This window comes from Chlamydotis macqueenii, chromosome 24, assembly GCF_036417535.1.
Source record: "Chlamydotis macqueenii isolate bChlMac1 chromosome 24, bChlMac1.mat, whole genome shotgun sequence".
NCBI classification, from domain to species: Eukaryota; Metazoa; Chordata; class Aves; order Otidiformes; family Otididae; genus Chlamydotis; species Chlamydotis macqueenii.
Window position 1 is genome coordinate 5,493,606 of NC_141579.1, and position 17,476 is coordinate 5,511,081.

A 17,476-nucleotide genomic window follows, 5' to 3' on the forward strand; every position below is an offset into this window, starting at 1 on the left:
ATAGCCTCACTAGGCCATGTTGGGGAAAAAAAACCCCCACATTTAAAATTCCCTTAAAGAAAAAGTGCATGTGAGCCTGTCAAGCCCGTGATGCATAGCTTGACTTTGTTTGAGGGTCTGTGTTTACAGCTTATCTGTACGTAGGTCAAGTGGCCCTTTGCAGGGAACTGAACAGTTGTAGTATTGTTGTGGTGTTTGCATTGAGAAGTCATTGCTGTATTGCCACAAATGCCCTGTGATTTGGTCAGTTTGCACTTAAAATTTTCATGCAGGTTGAAGGAAAGGTTTTCAAAGAAGTTTCTGAAGTGATTTTTTTGTTTGTTTCTTTTCCTTCTCAGGAATGCAGCCTAATAATAACTCTTTCTGGTTAGCACCCAAGAGTAAATGACTGAGAAGCTCTCCTCAGAAATGCTTTGCTGTCTCAGCCAGTGTAGTCCTGCTTCAGTGCTCCTTCGAAAGTATTTGACAGACTATCTCACTGGCTGAAGTAGCTGGAAGGCTGTGGCTCTTACTTAAATTCTTAGCACTACTGTGTCTGCTTGCTGCCCGTACAGTAGGATATTGCAGCTGCATGTCTGCAGATGCACAGCAGCTTGCATTGGCCAATTTCACTTTTGGTCAACTAGCTAACAAGCACTGCTATGATTATTCTTCATCAAACCTCATCCCTTCTTAGGGAAGAAAAAATATCTACATTCCTGGGCCAGACAGGGTACAATAGTTAACTAGTGATCTGTTTTATGCTGTGGGGATCAGAAGGCATGGAAGGCAATTAAATTTGCTATTAAGAGTAAAGTCTTTTTGAGAATTAAGTGTGTTGTCCACCTTGAGAAAGCCATGTTATTTGACAATTAGAAATACTGTTTAATGGTGCCTTCACTGGGTCCTTGGTGCACCCTCTAACACTAAGACATGCTCCCAGAGTTGCTTTTCTCCCCTTAAGTATTTTTTTACCACCCATGGTGCACAGCATGGTCCCCTGTAATGTGCTTTGAAATCTCCAGTACTGAGGAATCAGATGCAGCAAAGTTAACGAAGGCAAAGGATGGTTGTCTTTGATATATGTGTATGCAGGAAAGATTTCTTTGCATAAAGAATGGGCATAAATGCTTGAGGTTAGACAAGATGTTACACCTCTAGTAACTTCCTTGATACCAGGCAGAAGACATGCTGGTTTGTTACTGATTGCTAGTGTGGACAGCAGGCAACTATTGTGTGGTGCAAGTCTTTTATGGACTCCTCTGTCTATCATGACTACATTAAGCTACTCTCTCTTCCAGAAGAGACAGAATCTCATTTCCAGCCTGAGCGGCAAGCAGGGAACCCTGGGTCATATTTGGAGAATTCATGGGAGGAGCAGCTTTTGGAACAACAGGACCATTTGGAAAAGGAAATGGAGGAAGCGAAGAAGATGATTTCAGGTTTGCAGGTAATACATTTTCTTCTCAGATAGTGTTCTCTTTCACATGCATTTCTCTTCCCACTAGCTGTAACTGAAAGACAGGTTATCTTGCAGCTGAGACACTGGTGTGGAAGTCAAGAGTTTAATAAGAGTCCTCATCCAGTGAGGTCTCCTAGTGTAATTGTGCAAGAAGTCAGTTGGGTCACTGTGGTTAAATAGGGACAGTGACTCTTCTCTGTGTCTCACCATGTGGGATGAGTCCCTTCAGGGAAGAGTTCCTCAGGAAGGAGGAAGTATTTCTGATAGTGTGTTTTGGGGTATATTGACTGCAGCCAGTGGAGACCTGATCCAGCAACAGAATGCTACTGACTAAGCACTCTGACATCTTCCTTTCTTGCAATGTTTAGGCCTTCTTGGCTCCTGCAATTGTGATTTGGTGATGGTCACCTTTTCCAGAATGGAGATTGCCAAAACTGTCCTTTCCAATGTCCCAGATGCAATTTAGAAGACAGCTGGATCCAGCCACAGTCTTGCCTGGGGCAGGGTATGCCTGTCCCACATCACTGGGTAGCATGCTTAACCAAGAGAGCCCAGGGAAGGAGAAAAGATAGCTGCCACTTCCCCAGCCCCAGTGTATTTACTAGGGTTTCAGAGAAAGGATTTTAACATCAGTCTGTGCAATTCGAACACAACCTTTTCTTTTTCTTATCTTGACTTCTCCTGCATGTGCTGTCACTGTGCAAAGCACATGTTACTGTGCAAAATGGTAAAGATGCAGCAGTGTTTTTCCATGTTTCCCAGGGCTGGGACTCCCCTTCTTCACCAGGGCACTTAGCAGCCTGCAGATTTTATTAGCAACCTGAGAGAACAGAGCAGTCTGTGATTTGTGATCGGAAGTAATGCAGAGAGACGAGGAATGTCAGGAAATCAATCAAGATTCACAGAGCTGATCAGGTGTCACACAGGCTTCCATCAGTCTTTCAGTGAGCTAGGCTGAACTATAATATTTGGCTCATTCTCTACGCAACTATTTATTTGCAGGACCTTTTTCTTGCTGCCCTGTTCTAGTCCCTCCTTGACCAAATGACCCTCAGCCCAATGTGTTTGACTCTGCATGGGGAGTAGAGCCCCTGATCCATATGGTAAAGACCCTGAACTCTCTCAGGAATCTTCCTTTCTGTTTGTGCTGGGAACCATACTGGCTTTGAATTGTAAATATTTATGTGACAGTAAACAAAGCAGAGATTGTGAGAAGCATAGGCAGCCGGGGTGGAGAGTGGGGTGTGGGTGGGTGGGCACTTTTCCTGTGGACAATGGGTAGGAAACAAAAGATATTTAAAAAAAAAAAAAAAGCTTGGTTCACTGGTAAAATCTGATTGCATTATGTGCCCACTAAGGAGCAGGGAGAGGAAGCACTGGAGGGGACTAGCATGTCCTGTTCCTCCAACCCTAGCCCCAGGTTTCAGGAGTGAGGGTAAGCAGCTGGCATTGCTGTCTCCTCATCCCCTGGGAGCAGGAAGAGGTAGCTGATGTTGCTAGCCAAGAAATTGGATTTGATTTATTTTTTTTTCCCCTCCTCTTGCTTACTACTTAAAAGCCTCTAGTTCATGAGAATTTGAAATAGCAGGAACCTGATGTACATATACCCCATAACGTGCTTCTCGTAGTTCAGCCCTGATCGGGACCAGACTACGCAGTCTCTCTTGCTCCCCCCACCCTCCAAGAGAATAGGGGGAGATAATATAAGAAAAACGGCTCGAGGTTTGAGGTAAGGACAGGGAGAAAATCCTTAAAGTTACTGTTACGGGCAAAACAGACTCGACTTGGGGAAAACTATTCATTTATTACTACAAACAGCAGGAGAATGAGACAGAGAACAAGATAACCTCCCTCCACCCCTCCCTCTTCCCAGGCTTAACCATCTTCCCCCCCCGAGCAGCACGGGGGGAAGAGGGAATGGGGGTTGCGGTCAGTTCATCACGTGTTGTTTTACGCCACTGCTTCATGGTTGGGGGAAGAACTCATGTTCCTCCCCTGCTCCGTTGTGGGGTCCCACCCCTACGCCACAGTCCTTCGTGAAACTGCTCCGGCGTGGGTCATCTCTTCCACGGGGTGCAGTCTCTCCAGAACGGCTGCCCCAGCGGGCCCTCCACAGGCCACAGCCTCCTTCAGGCATCCACCTCCCCCGGTGTGGGGTCCTTCACGGGCTCCAAGTGGATCTCTGCTCCTCCGTGGGCCTCCATGGGCTCAGGGGGACAACCTGCTCCACCATGGTCGTCACCACAGGCTGCAGGGGAATCTTGGCCAGGAGCTGCATTACTCCTCCCCCTCCTTCTTCACTGACCTTGGTGTCTGCAGCCGTTCCCCTCACAAGAAAAGTTCTTCACAACAGGCTGGCAGACGCCTCTCAGAACTCTTCACTTCATCCAGCTCATCTCCTCACCACTTCTTGCAGCCAGGCTGGGCTGAGTCGGGCCCAGTCAGCCACCTGGCGAGAGGCCAGAGGGTGAGGCCTGTGCCTCCCCCTCTGCACCTCTGCCCCCACTCAGCTTCTTCACATCTTCTCTTCTTTTCCCCCCCCCCTTCTTAAATACATTATCGAAGAGGCGTTATCACGGAACATTCTGCTACCAATCGGCTCGGCCAGCAGCAGATCCGCCCTAGGCCTGGCCGAGTCCTCTGAACAAAGAGGAGCAACTTCCAGCAGTTTCCTACAGAAGCTGCCACCTTAGGCCCCCCCTCACTAAACAAAACCACAACAGTGCTAAAACCATGGCAGCTTTTTATGCTCTTGTATGATTCCTGCTTGAGTGTCCTGCTGGGAGGACTTTGGGATCCACTCAGAAAACAGTTTTCCAAGGAGTTTTTGCATTAACTGAATACAGATTGTTATTTACTATTCAGTAGCAGTTGCAGTTCTTTGGAAGATATTGTCAGCAGGCAGAACCTGACCTGTCAGCCTTCAAGTCTTTTGGGGCTGAACTGGAGTGTTACTGTAAATGGGATATTTTGGTCTTTCTGTGGAGTTCAAATAGAAATAAACTAGAAAGCTAACTGAAAGAAAGAGGCATGACTCTTTCCAATGTGTCCAGTTGTATGCAACATCCTGGCACATATCAAGTGCGCTGAGTTCTGGAATTCAGAGGCGGAAAGGTCAATGTAGAAATGTGGTGGTTTAGCCCGGATCACCACACAGTTTCTTATTCACCCTGCTCCTACCTAGTGGGACAGGGGAGAGAAATTGGGAAGAAAGGAAAACTCGTGGGTTGAGATAAAAACAGTTTACTAAAAATACTAAAAACTACAAAGCTAACAGGATATAAGGATATTAATATATACAAAATATACAAAATGAACAATGTACAATTTCTCACCACCCGATGTCCGAATGACCGACGCAGCCCGTCCTGAGCAGCGATCACAGGAACAACACCGAGCAGCAAGCAAAGGGGGAGAGCAAGCTAGCAAGGTAGAGGGAACGATGCCAGCAAGCAAGAGAGAAGAAAAGAATGCCAAGGGTGCCCAAACGGATACCCGACAAGAAAAGGAATAACTGAAAATGATGCCCCCTCCCATGGGCAACCCCCACTTATATACTGAGCATGACGTTTATGGCATGGAATACTCTCTTTGGCCAGTTTGGATCAATTATTCTGTCTGTCTTTCGCCCAGCTTCCCGCATCTGCACGTTAACGCGACCTTAACGAGACTTGGAAAGCCAGACAGTGTCCTTGGTCTCATTAACAACAACTCGTATCATCAGAATGTTTTTATCAACATTCTTCACACACAAAATCCAAAACACACCAGCTACTGAGAAGAAAATTAACTCCATCCCTGCTGAAACCAGGACAAGAAACCATTAGCTAGAGAAAACCAGTATAGTATACCCTGCTGGAGATCTGACCTGGTCCTGCTAGTTGCACTTCCTACAGTGCATGCTCCTCATTCAGGCTGGATTCAGTCTACTGTGAAAATTCTAGCATCTTTCTGCAGAGATCTGGGCTACACTGGAGCTTCTGAAGGAGTTAATACTGTGCTTCTAGTAGCCTTCCTCAAGCACAGATCATAGTTTAATATTTTCACTCTCTGTGTAGGTGAGGGCTTTTCCCTCACTTGGACTACAGTTCTGAATGTGTCTCGGTTTTGTCTAGTGTAGAACAGAATTGGGCTTCCCTGAACATCCTGTTTCTGAAGTCTTTTGTACATGTGTGGTTAGGAGAATGGCTTCTTTCAGCAGAGGATGCTTCAGTCTCATTCCAGAAGAGAAGCCTTACAATGTAAACCTGGTTCAGTCTTTGCTTCAGACTTCAAATACGTTATTTTAGTGAAGGCTGCTCTGGGATTGAAGCTGGAGACAGACTTCACTCCCTGAAAATCTGAGTTTTTGTCCTTGTTTGGTGTTTTTCTATGGGGAAGAGTACTAGCTGTATTTATGTCTGGGAGAGCTTTTGCAGGGGATAAATCTTGTTCATTCCTGAAAAATTCTACTAACATTTGAGATGAATAAATGAGCAGAAATGGAAAATGAAACTGTTTAGAGGCTGTTAATATGAATGACTGTTAACCTGAGCTGCAGCTAGCCTATTTTCCTTTGAAATTCCTGAAGAGGAGATTTTTTTCCCTTCATTTTCCCAGGCTTTGTTGCTCAATGGGTCTTTACCTGAGGATGAGCAGGAAGGGTCCTTTGAACTTTGTGAACGTGGATCCTGCCCTGAAGAGCAGCTGGTGAGCACATTGCTGTACCTACATTTCTCTAATCAAGCTACCCTTTGCACTGTTCTGCCACAGGCAGGTGTCTTACACAATAACCACCATGGTATTTTACATTCAGATCATAATCCGAAGTCGCCTGGACCAAAGCGTGGAAGAAAATCAAGACCTGAAGGTTAGAGGGGGACAGATGAAGGGGAAAGATATTTTGGTTCAAGAGATCTTTGCAGGCTCTGTCCTACTTGGGGTTTTTTTGAGGAGATGGGATGGGGACAAGAGGAGGTGAACAACACAACAGATGACATGGGGGATATATTGTGTTGGGGCTCCAACTCTGTTATATGCTGCTGTGTGGGATCTCCATCCCTCCAGGAGCATAGATATGTGCTTCCCTGACACCATAATTCATTGATCTGGAGAGCACTCACAAAGCTTGGCTGGGAAGTGTTTATTAACTGCTAATATTATCCATATTAGCAGTTAATAGAAGTTTGTGGGATAGCACCAGAAAAATGTGTGTTGCCTTCCCACTTTGCCTCAAGCCAATGCTGGTAAAGTCAGTTGCTGGTGAAACCAATATCTAAATGTTACTGGAATTCAAATGAGCCCTGAAACAGATTTCTCCTGCATGCTCTTGAAGCTGTTGAGATCCATGTTGTAATAGCTTCTCAAAACTTTATCTGGCACAAGCCTGCCTTAGTTTAGCTTTCTGCTTATGTTGGTTCTGGGACCAATTCTGATGCTGGGAGAGAAGCACTTGACATTACGCTGTCAATGAAGGACAGATTTAGGGTCTAGGCAATCTTTCTCTCGTGGCTTTAATAGCAGGGGAACAGAGAGCTGCTCCTCTGGTCTGTCATGTTTGTAACTCATTAAAATAGGTTAGGGCCTGACATGCTTTCTGATTTTGTGGGAAAAGGTGGGATGTGCTTTCTTCTGAAGCAGATGTCTGGAGACAGAGAACACTGACTTTGGTTGATTCTGAACTGGGTGACAAAATGCCATTTAATCAAATTGTGTTGTATTTGCAGAAGGAGTTATTGAAATACAAACAAGAAGCTCGAAACCTACAGGGAATAAAGGTGAGGAAAGGGGCACTTAATTAAATATAAATAGTAAAGCTTTAGAGTCTGCTGCATCCCGTGAGTAGGACCAGCAGCAACTGTACACTTCTGAGGAATCTCAGACTGTGGAGAGACTTGTATTAGGGGACTTGGAGGTGGGGGCTCCTATGGTCTGTTTCTGGCTCTGGGGAGAAGCTGCAGTTAAGGCAGGCATAAGGAGTTAGGTCTCCTGGGTTCTTTTTCCATTTGTAGGATTGTGGTCGAATGTCCCCTGTTTTATCTGTTTCCCTGAAACAAAATGAGGTGTAGGATGCCTGCTTGGTTCTCTTGCCTCTTGAGGATTTTCTTTTCCCCCTCCTCTGTCTTGGGGGGGGGGGGGGGGGGCACGACATGGACGACAGTGGGATTGGCCCAGTGAACTCGACAGCAGAGGAAAAAGAGCACAGGGGTACACTTCTCCTCTTCAGCTGCAGCATTTTTCACACATGCCAACCTCATGAAGTTCAACCAGGCCAAGTGCAAGGTCCTGCATCTGGGTCGTGGCAATCCCAAGCACAAATACAGGCTGGGCGGGGATTGGATCGAGAGCAGCCCTGAGGAGAAAGACCTGGGAGTGTTGGTAGACGAGAGGTTCAACATGAGTGGGCAATGCGCCCTTGCGGCCCAGAAGGCCAACCGCATCCTGGGCTGCATCAAGAGGAGCGTGGCCAGCAGGTCGAGGGAGTTGATTCTGCCCCTCTACTCTGCCCTGGTGAGACCCCACCTGGAGTACTGCGTCCAGTTCTGGAGTCCCCAACACAAGAAAGACATGGACCAGTTGGAAAGGGTCCAGAGGAGGGCCACAAAGATAAGAGGGCTGGAGCACCTCTCCTGTGAGGACAGGCTGAGAGAGTTGGGGCTGTTCAGCCTGGAGAAGAGGAGGCTCCGGGGAGACCTGATACCTCAAGGGGGCCTACAGGAAAGATGGGGAGAAGCTGTTCAGTAGGGCCTGTTGTGATAGAACAAGGGGTAATGGGTTTAAATTAGAAGGAGGTAGGTTTAGATTAGATATGAGGAAAAAAATTTTTTACAATGAGAGTTGTAGAGCACTGGAACAGGTTGCCCAGAGAGGTGGTGGATGCCCCATCCCTGGAATCGTTCAAGGCCAGGCTGGATGAGGCTCTGAGCAACCTGATCTAGTCAGGGATGTCCCTGCTTCTTGCAGGGGGGTTGGACTAGATGACCGTTGAAGGTCCCTTCCAACTCTAACTATTCTATGATTCTATGATTCTAACTTTGGCTCCTGTTTATTCAGTTTCTCCCTCTGGAGTTCTGAACACTAAGAATCTACTCTTGAGCACAGGTATTTTTAGAGCTGCCTGTCAGGCTCCTGCGAGGAAGCAAACGGCAGTAGCTGTCCAAGGTAGAGCTCTTGGCTTCCGGGTAACACTGAGTGAAAGCTGCAGAATTAGTCCTGACTTTGTCCTCTTCAGAGAGGATTTCATTGCACAACTAGGTCACACTGAGAGCTTAAGTTTTCTTGTGTCCTTGGCTGATGCTGACCTCTTTCTGCCCTCTGGATCCTGCGGTTGTAGGGATGGAGACACCAGCTATAGGCTACTGAAAAGATCCTCCAAAGACACTGCTGTTTTGAGCAAATTGTCAGGCTGCTCCTGGAGCAGGAAGTTCAGGTAGAAGCACAGAAACCCCTCTGTCCCAGATAGTTAGGATGTTGGCAAGAAAATAACTTTTGGATAAGAGAAAGCCAGAAGGACCGAGAGCCTGTTGGGCTATATACATCCTTCTCTCTTGGGCCCTTGGCAACACTTAAGCCCTATAAGTGGCCCCACTGTGTTTTGGCCACTGGTCTAGGTCGGTCACTTCCGAGAGAAGGGTCTTTGCCTCTGTCTTGCACCTTCCTACAGATAACATCTTTTCCTAGGATGCTTTACAGCAAAGGCTGATTCAACAAGATGCTTCAGTTCTTCAGCTAAAGCAGGAACTGCTGAGAGCAAACATGGACAAGGAGGAATTACACAAGCAGAACGTGAGTCACTGTGTTGCTGAGGGTTTGATTATTTTAGGAGGGTGGTGGCCCTCAGGGCTTCAGCAGCCACAGGGTGGAGTTGGTTGTTGCAGCATAGTTCTTGGGGATGTGGGATAGTGAACAACTAGTCAAAGGTCTCTGCGTAGTAAAACTGCACACAGTGTACTAGGCAGCTGTGAGACTCACTGGAGTTTCCTGTTCTTCACTCCCACTTCCTCTCCTCCAAGACCTTCAGCTGAAACAGAGGGGCTTCCCATGGTGTTTTCAGTACTGTTGCATTCTTCCTTCCTCATTGTGCTCCCTGGATTAGTGAGTGGCACTTTGACAGGTGGAGCTGCCATGTACAGCTCTGGAGAGAGAAGAGCAAGGAAGGAACTGTCCTGTCCCAAAAGTTGCCACTCTTAGACACCAGCTCCCTTGAACTCTGTAGATACTTGGTGACCACAATATCAGGTCACCCTTTAGAACAAGGGGCAGAGAGGTTGTCAATAACTCTCTAGGAATACCTACATCACACCTATGTGTTGTTTCTGCAGGTTGACCTTCAGAGGAAGGTTGAAGAGAGAAACCGGCTACTGGCGGAATATAAAGTAATGGAACCTTTCTTCACCGGAGGCTTTGCTGGGAGCAGTGTGTGGCGGTTTTGTCAGCTGTCTCCCTGACACTCAGTCACCTCTGGGAATGGCATGGTGGATAGTGAATAAGTTGCAATAGCCATGGATGTTTGTAATAAGATGAAAGGATCAGATGTTCTTTGTGTTCTGCCCACAGATTTTTGTAGTAGAACTGTTATTATAATGTTTTTTCTGTGATGGCTTCCTGAGTATCTAACAGTTGTGCAGAAGCCTGTCAGGTTAGGTTGAGTCAGCTGATTGTCCACAGATCCTTCAGGAATCTGTTTTCTCTGGGACAGTTGTCTGGTCTCAGTAGCGGATCTTTGCTAGGCAAGGGGACTCCAGGAAACAACCACTTGACTGAGCTCTTCAAAAAAAGCTTTGACACTCGGTTCTAACATCTAGCTAGAAGTACACACATTGTGTGAGTCAGCCTGTAAAGGAACTTGATCCTGGCAGATGACACAACCCTCCCTGCCATGGGAAAATGATTGAGCCTTACTCACTGTCCTGTTGATTCTCTTGATTACTGTGTTGCAGAAAGAACTGTGCCAGAAGGATCGGCATCTACAGCAACATCAGACCAAACTGGATGAAATGCTTCGGCAGCTTTCTGAGGCCAGCTACCAACAGGTATGCGGCAGGTGGGCTGCACTGATGGCCCGAGGGCTGGCATTTACCTTGGTGGCTCAGTTTGTGCTGACTTTTCTACTCCACTCACAGGTGGATTTAGAGCGGGAGCTGGAGCACAAAGATGCCCTGCTAGCTCACTGCATGAAGAGAGAAGCTGAAGAGGTATGGGAAGTCTTGATCTAAACATTAGGCTGTTGGACTGATGTTTCTGTCTAGCACCCTCTAGCCACCTATCTGCAGAAATCATCCATTTCATCCCAGAGAGGTCTGGCTCTGCAATCTCATTGTCAGTGCCCTAACCAAGGGAGCCATACTCTGCAAAGCATCCAACTTACCAAAGCTTTCAGCAGTAAGCCCTCTACTTAGCCTTTTGTGTCAGAATCCTAAAGGATGAAACAGTGAGGCGACTGGAAACCGGAGACTCTTGACTTCTTGCTTCAGCTCTGACACTAGCTAATGGTTAGACCAGGGCTTAGCTTCTTAACTCCTCCTTTTCCTGTTGACCCTGGTATTGAGCACTTGGAAAGTAGAAAGAGGGCCAGCCCTAATACTTGTCCCTGCACAGTGCCACCTGAACACTGATTGTGCTCACCAGAGCTTGCAGAGTCCTCTGATGTAGCAGCAAGCCCCTTTGAATCTCTGCTTCTTTTTCCACCTGTAGGTGAGGAATCACATTTGTGCTCTGACCTATAGGACTGCCTGCAAACTCTTAGTGAGTGTATTTACCTGGTAGAATATGGGAGTTATATAACTGATGTGGAAAGTTTTCATGCCCTCTCAACATTTTGCAGTTCACGAATTGAGATCTTTGGGGAGGTCCTAACACTTACATTCCAAGTGGCACACGCATCTTCCCCTGAACAGGTGATAGCTTACAGCGGTCATAGTGCTCAGAGCAATGGCTTTCTCCAGACAGCAGGAAATGGAGCTCCTCCCACAGCCCACCGAGGGGTAAGTGCACCTCAGGAATATTTTTCCCAGCCAGATGCAGATAAGGGCTCCAGATATTCTGGAAGCTATTATCTTATTAAGAGATATTTCCCCTTTTTAAGACCTGTGGCTTTAGATGGGAAGAAAGCAGCCTGGAATTAGTCTGACTTGTGGTCTCTTGGGCAGACAAATGACTTGCAGCTGGTTCGTGATGCCCTTCGCAGCCTCAGGAACAGTTTCAGTGGCCATGATCCACAGCACCACACCATTGACAGTCTGGAGCAGGGCATCTCCAGCCTGATGGAACGGCTGTACCGCATGGAAACACAGAAGAGGCAAGAGAGAAGGGTAAAGGCTTCCTAGAGCACTTAGCTCTTTAACTTTTGCCCCTCACACACAACCTAGAGCGAAGAAGCAATGAGAGCTCCAACTGGAAACTGACACTTTGTTGTCACTCTTTTGGCTTTGCACCCTAGATCCGGGGGAACTCACCAGCAAGCAGGGCAACAAATGAGTGTAGAGACTCCTGGCCTCCCAAATCCAGTAAGTATCTTTCAGCTCCTGCCCTCCCACTGCCGAATTAATTGCTCAGGTTTCCTGGCCAGACTCCAGGGCATAGCATCCCCATGGGAATTTGCCACCTCCATTTTCTTATTCCCTTTGCCAGAGCTCGCTTTCCTCCCTTTAGTCATTTGCTGTACAAATTGGACTTCGGTGCAAAGGAAGAGGAGCAGAGACAATCTATGGCTGCTTGTTTGTAAAGCACCATCACAGTGGGAGTCTGTCTGGGCACTTTGGCAGTACTGCAGTATAATTAACTATGACAGACAATTACCCCTGGGATGAGTGGAAAATGTGATACTATTTCAGCTTTCCTGCTGGTTTGCACCATCTAGTGGACACAGATAACTGTACAGTCGCCTCTTACCCTGTTCCCCCTCTGTGGATGGGACAGTAATACAGTAATCCTGGAGAACAGCACTAGGCAAATCTTCCATGCTAACAACACAGTTGGATGGTGACCCTACCTTAAAATGCAAAGTTTTCCAGTAAGCAGGGGAGCACCTGGCCCTTCCCAACAGAGATGATTAGCCATCTTCCTAAGAATCTCTTCCCGTCACCAGGTTGTGTGCTGTGATGGCAAATTTGCTGAGACCACCCCTTTTGTCTCCTGTTATGGCAGGAGACATGTCATTCCCCAGTGATTGTGCTCTTTTCTTTGCAGAGCTGCCTCATTCTCACAGCACGCCTGTGATGAGCACCAGTGCCTGCACCAAAGTGTTGTACTTCACTGACCGCTCCCTCACGCCTTTCATGGTCAACATACCAAAGAGGTGAGAGGTCTGGCTTTGCCTTGTTGACACTGATGTGGGAGGTGCTTGTTTCCCTTAAAGCATTAGTCTGATCTCTTGGGGGTATGGTCACAACTAGCACAGGTTTGCTGTGCATTAACTTGGGCATTGGATTTCATACCATTGTCTGGGGGAAATTGCCTAAAGCAGTCCCCTAGCTGATGCATTTGTTTTAGAGCCCTAAAAAATTAATCTTTTTAAAATTTACTTCCAAAAGCAACAGAAAGCAGGCAAGCAGTTCTATTGTGGCATGTAGTGCAGGATGCTCCTGTCAAAACATCTGTGGTTGTCAATGCAAAAGGGAAAGTGAAAAAGGCTGTTTTGAGGTGATTCTTGGTAAATCAGGAGGCAATTCTTCCTCTGAAGAGGACCTTGGGGTTGATAGATGTGTTCCTGGAGAGGCACACTCTTCACATCCCTGTGACCAGTCTGCCACATGCCTAGCTAGACTTGTGCTGTGGCTCTGCATGCCATGTAGTAACACTTGAGCTAAATTCAGCAATGGTGTACCAGGATAGTGCCAGACTCTTCCCTTGCAGGTTAGGGGAAGTGACTCTGAAGGATTTTAAGGTAGCTATTGATCGTGAAGGAACCCACCGGTACCACTTCAAAGCCCTGGATCCAGAATTTGGCACAGTTAAGGAGGAGGTAAGTGTAGAATTTGACTATCAGCTGCTCTGGGTTCAGTATTACCACACAACCCTGGAGACTGTGGTCCACCTCACTTCTAAACTAAAGAAATCTTTGAACTTGCCCCTGAACAGACTGTCTATTTCACAACTGTAGATTAAGCTTCTCTTGTAAGGTGCTAAAATGGGATGTTTTCATCCCCAGACAGAACAATTACATGAATGTGATTGCAGTTCCCTGGTGTTTGCAGAGCTCCTTGGGCAAAGAGCTGGCTATTGGCAAAGACAGCCTGTGACACAGCACTGCTCAGGGGACACTGAGCAAAAACCCAGACCACACTTCTAGCCCTTCAAGTGGCTTTTTAAAACCTGTTGCAATGAGAGACACTTTAGGCAAATTTGGTTTATTCAAATAACATTCTCCTACTCTCTTTTAAAGGTTTTCAGAGATAACTTTGTGGCATCTCTTTCCTTGTGTACTGTATTACAGCCCTGTTTATGCTCAGGGTAGTGTTGGTGTGATCTGGATTCATTAAAGGTTATTGGGATAGTTTCTGTTTCACAAATTGATTAAGACAAGTGCAAAGGGTTGGTCTCTCTGGGAACAGTCAGCTGACTAGGTAGCCATTCTGCTGAAACAGCTGGAGATTGTAGTCTGAATCACAAAAGGCATGTTTCCTGTCTTTATTTTACCTTTCCTGTCAAAAACATGCCAATAATAATCTTGACTGTAACTGGTTAAAGAAGGAGCCTAATCTGTTTTTAATCTAAAATCTGAAGTTTATTCAGACATGTGAATGATGGATGAGACACGTTCTCTGGACTGTGTAGTGAAATCTGAGCTAGGATCTCTGACTTGATGCCTGCCTCTTATGCTACTCACACTGCAGAACAGTGGTGTCCAGACTCCAGACATGACTGGAATTCCCACTTTTTTTTTTTGTAGGTGTTCCATGATGATGACATCATTCCTGGTTGGGAGGGGAAAATTGTGGCCTGGGTAGAAGACCATGGGGAGAACTAATCAGGCTTTTAAGTCTTGTCACAATGGAAACCTGTAACTGGCTGCTGAGCTCAAAGAATGACCAAAAAGCATATGTGCTGGAAGGAGTCCAATTCAAACTGCCAAAAAAGAGGGCTTCTCTGCAAACAACGGGTAATGCATGTTGTGTGCATGGATGCCTGGCATCTGACTGTCCATGGCCAAATGCAGATGGTGTTCTGAGACTGAAATGACAGGTCTGTGGGAAAGAAACACCTGGCTTTGTCCTGTCAACTAAACTCTGAAGGCCTTAATGACGCATTGCTCCCTTTGCCTGTTTCTCCATTCCTGCAATATGTGCTGCGGACTGTGGTCTGGGTATTTCAAGTCTCGTTTCTTGTACATGGTATTACATAAATCTGCACTGATGGCAGAATGTGAAGCTTTGCCTTCTTGAGTCAGAAGAATCTTCTAGATTATCCAAGCTGAAAGTTTGAGCAACTTTGGTCCTGGACTTGCATGTGCTGCAGGAGCAGAGTGAACTTTCTGGACCTTCCAGACTGACAGTATAGAAATCTGACCTGGGGAGGGAAGACAGTCTTCTGGAGGTTTTATGCGTGGTCTAAAGCAAAGATCACCAGCTTGGCAAAGTTCCCTTTCTCCCAAACTCAGGCTTTCATTTCCTAGCCCTGCTTTTCCCACTTGCTCTCCAAAGCTGTACACACTTCTGAAGCCCTCTGGGTTTGCTTTGTTGCCATGGGGACTGTGGGATCTTGGTGCTTGCTTATTTGCTGAAGGATATCATTTGCAGGGGAGCTGGAATCACCAGCTTCCCTGAGGTACTTACAACCCCGCTCCTTGTTCAGCCTGCTTCCCTGCACTCCTGCTCTCCTCTTTCAGCAAGGCAGACAGTTTGTCACCTCCTGTGCACGGACATTACTGTGCTCTGTCCACTCATTGCCAGGGCCAACAAACACTTATCCACACCAGCAGGATAAACCCCATCCGTTACACCACCTGTTCCCTGCTATGTCTGCTCCTGGGGTGCCTGAAGGATTAGGAAATAAATGACTGCTTGAGAAAGAACAAGCCCTAAAATCCTTGAGGGTGGGGTTTTATTTTTTTATATCGTGGGGGTCTTTTGTTGGTTTCTGCATTGCCTGTCTCTGCCCTTCTGCTGCCAGTCAGCTGTACTTCCCAAGTGCTGGCTGTGATGTGCAGCAGACACTGACTTAAAAGGTCAAATGGTGAGTCAAGGCTCTGCTGATTCTCAGTACACATTGCCCTTCCGTGGACTACCTGTGTGTCTGTGCTGTGCATGAGGCTGGGAGAGGGTGAACCTGGTTTTACTGTTTTATATTAACGTGTTCTTTTGTAAACATGTTCCTGTTCTTGTAATTATTTTGTACTAGTTTACATTTGTCTGAGGACTCTGGATATTTTTATACTAGTGTAAGTCCTTTCTGTATATTTCTGCACGCATTATGCTGTGTTTTACTCATTTTCTAGTGGATGCTGAGATGTTTTGTATCTTCTCCTGTTAACACAACACTGGGCTCATAACTTTATTTTACGATGGAAATGCAACTAGTTCCTACTGTGTTTTTATATTTTTGCCAGCTTTCATAGGCAGCAACAATACTATTTATTTTCTCCATGTTTTACTGTCCAGGAAGAAGTTCAAGGCTCTTATGTGGCTCTGTGCCACATTGGCACAACACAACATGCCTCCTGTTCTGGACAATTTGTTATGGTGACTTTCTCCTTACAGACAGCAGGAGGAAAGTTCATCAATGGGCTGCTGTGGCGGGAAGTCTTTTCTTTTGGAAAAGAAACAAAGATCATTTTTCTCCCTGGAAATAGTTTCTCTGTTGCATGATCTCTAGTGGGTTGGTAAAAAGAGCATGGGGTTGCTATACAGAAATCTATTGTATTTGAATTGCAAATTTTTCTCAAGTGAGTGTTTCTTCAGATTTTACTCATCAATTTTACTTGAGCAAGAGCCATGCACTCAGGCTAGAATTTTATGGAGAAAATTAAGACTATTTTCAAGGTCTGTACTTCCCAGTTCCATATCCCTCTCTGCTACTCAAAGATGAGCAGTTAGGTTTTGGAGCACTGAAGACACAGGAGGTTGTTAATACGATCAGAGCTTTTAATGGATAAGTCTTCAGCCTTGCCTGTAGCTATCCAGTTTTCCTCTGAAGAAAATAGTTCTTAGCTGATAAACAAGAAAACCTATTCTTGTTCTTAGATCAGTTCAAATAACTACCCATCACCACATTTAATATGCTTACTGCCACCAGAGAGCTGAGGACTGAACCCTATACAGAAATACATGTTCTCTGGAGCAACAGTGGGCTCTATTTGAGAAGGAGCAAGACAGGACAAAAGGCTTGCTTTTGGGGGCTGGCAGTCATGTACCTTTCATCCTTGCTAACATCACATGTAAGCTGGGACAAAACAAGACATTCCCTGAGACAGAACCGATAGCAATGCTCTGTTCTTGCGATCTTATATGTGGCTCCCATCTCATGTGATAGTGAAAGTAGAATTGCTGGAATTGCTGTTACTGAAGGACCTCTGCTCTAATAAGCTGTATCCTATGCACAGTTTGGGTTCAGCTTTATTTCTGTATTGACATTGCAGCTGCTTTCAGACTTTTCACCTTTGTACGGTTGACAGAAAGGGGGCTGGAGGAGGTAAGGAATATTAGGTATGGGGACAAGAAGTATCAGGTGGAAAAACTGTTGGTCAGATCTTTCTCTGATAAAAGATGTTGCTTTTAAATCAGTTTGGCACTGCTGTAGCACTGTCTTCAGTGGATTTATTCTGGGAATGTGCTCTTAATTTCCTACCCAGGACTTGTATTTTTTCACTGGTTTGAATTTGTTTATTTCTGTCCAGCTTAAGTTACTTTCCTATTCCTGTACTTGTAACTTCCTTATGTAATAGACATGCTGTGTGTAAAATTGTATTTTCATAGAAACTCATATTATTCTAAAGCCCGTTCTCTAGGAAAGTGAAGCTTTGTCTGTACACCCAAACCAGACATACCTGACTGGAGGAGCCTTGGATTAGTGGACCAAGCAGTTACCTTAATAAAATGGGGTTTGCAAACTGAGTCTGTC

The 17,476-nt window shown here is 46.0% G+C and overlaps 1 protein-coding gene across 4 annotated transcripts in view; it reads left to right on the forward strand.

The window, feature by feature from the left end:
* The window catches only part of DIXDC1 (DIX domain containing 1), a 43,163-nt gene extending 25,694 nt beyond the window's left edge, over window positions 1-17,469 (forward strand). For 2 of the 4 annotated variants that reach the window (XM_086766332.1, XM_086766331.1), the window contains exons 7-20: window positions 1,281-1,429; window positions 6,041-6,130; window positions 6,237-6,290; window positions 7,147-7,197; window positions 9,101-9,205; window positions 9,742-9,795; window positions 10,360-10,452; window positions 10,543-10,614; window positions 11,317-11,403; window positions 11,569-11,730; window positions 11,859-11,925; window positions 12,608-12,716; window positions 13,274-13,382; window positions 14,310-17,469. In XM_086766332.1, the coding sequence (XP_086622458.1) occupies window positions 1,281-1,429; window positions 6,041-6,130; window positions 6,237-6,290; window positions 7,147-7,197; window positions 9,101-9,205; window positions 9,742-9,795; window positions 10,360-10,452; window positions 10,543-10,614; window positions 11,317-11,403; window positions 11,569-11,730; window positions 11,859-11,925; window positions 12,608-12,716; window positions 13,274-13,382; window positions 14,310-14,387 (1,280 nt within the window). In that variant the 3' untranslated portion in view covers window positions 14,388-17,469. The remainder of the gene's footprint in view (window positions 1-1,280; window positions 1,430-6,040; window positions 6,131-6,236; window positions 6,291-7,146; window positions 7,198-9,100; window positions 9,206-9,741; window positions 9,796-10,359; window positions 10,453-10,542; window positions 10,615-11,316; window positions 11,404-11,568; window positions 11,731-11,858; window positions 11,926-12,607; window positions 12,717-13,273; window positions 13,383-14,309) is intronic. The other 2 variants (XM_086766333.1, XM_086766334.1) reach the window with 2 other exon arrangements.
* Window positions 17,470-17,476: the final 7 nt, after the last annotated feature.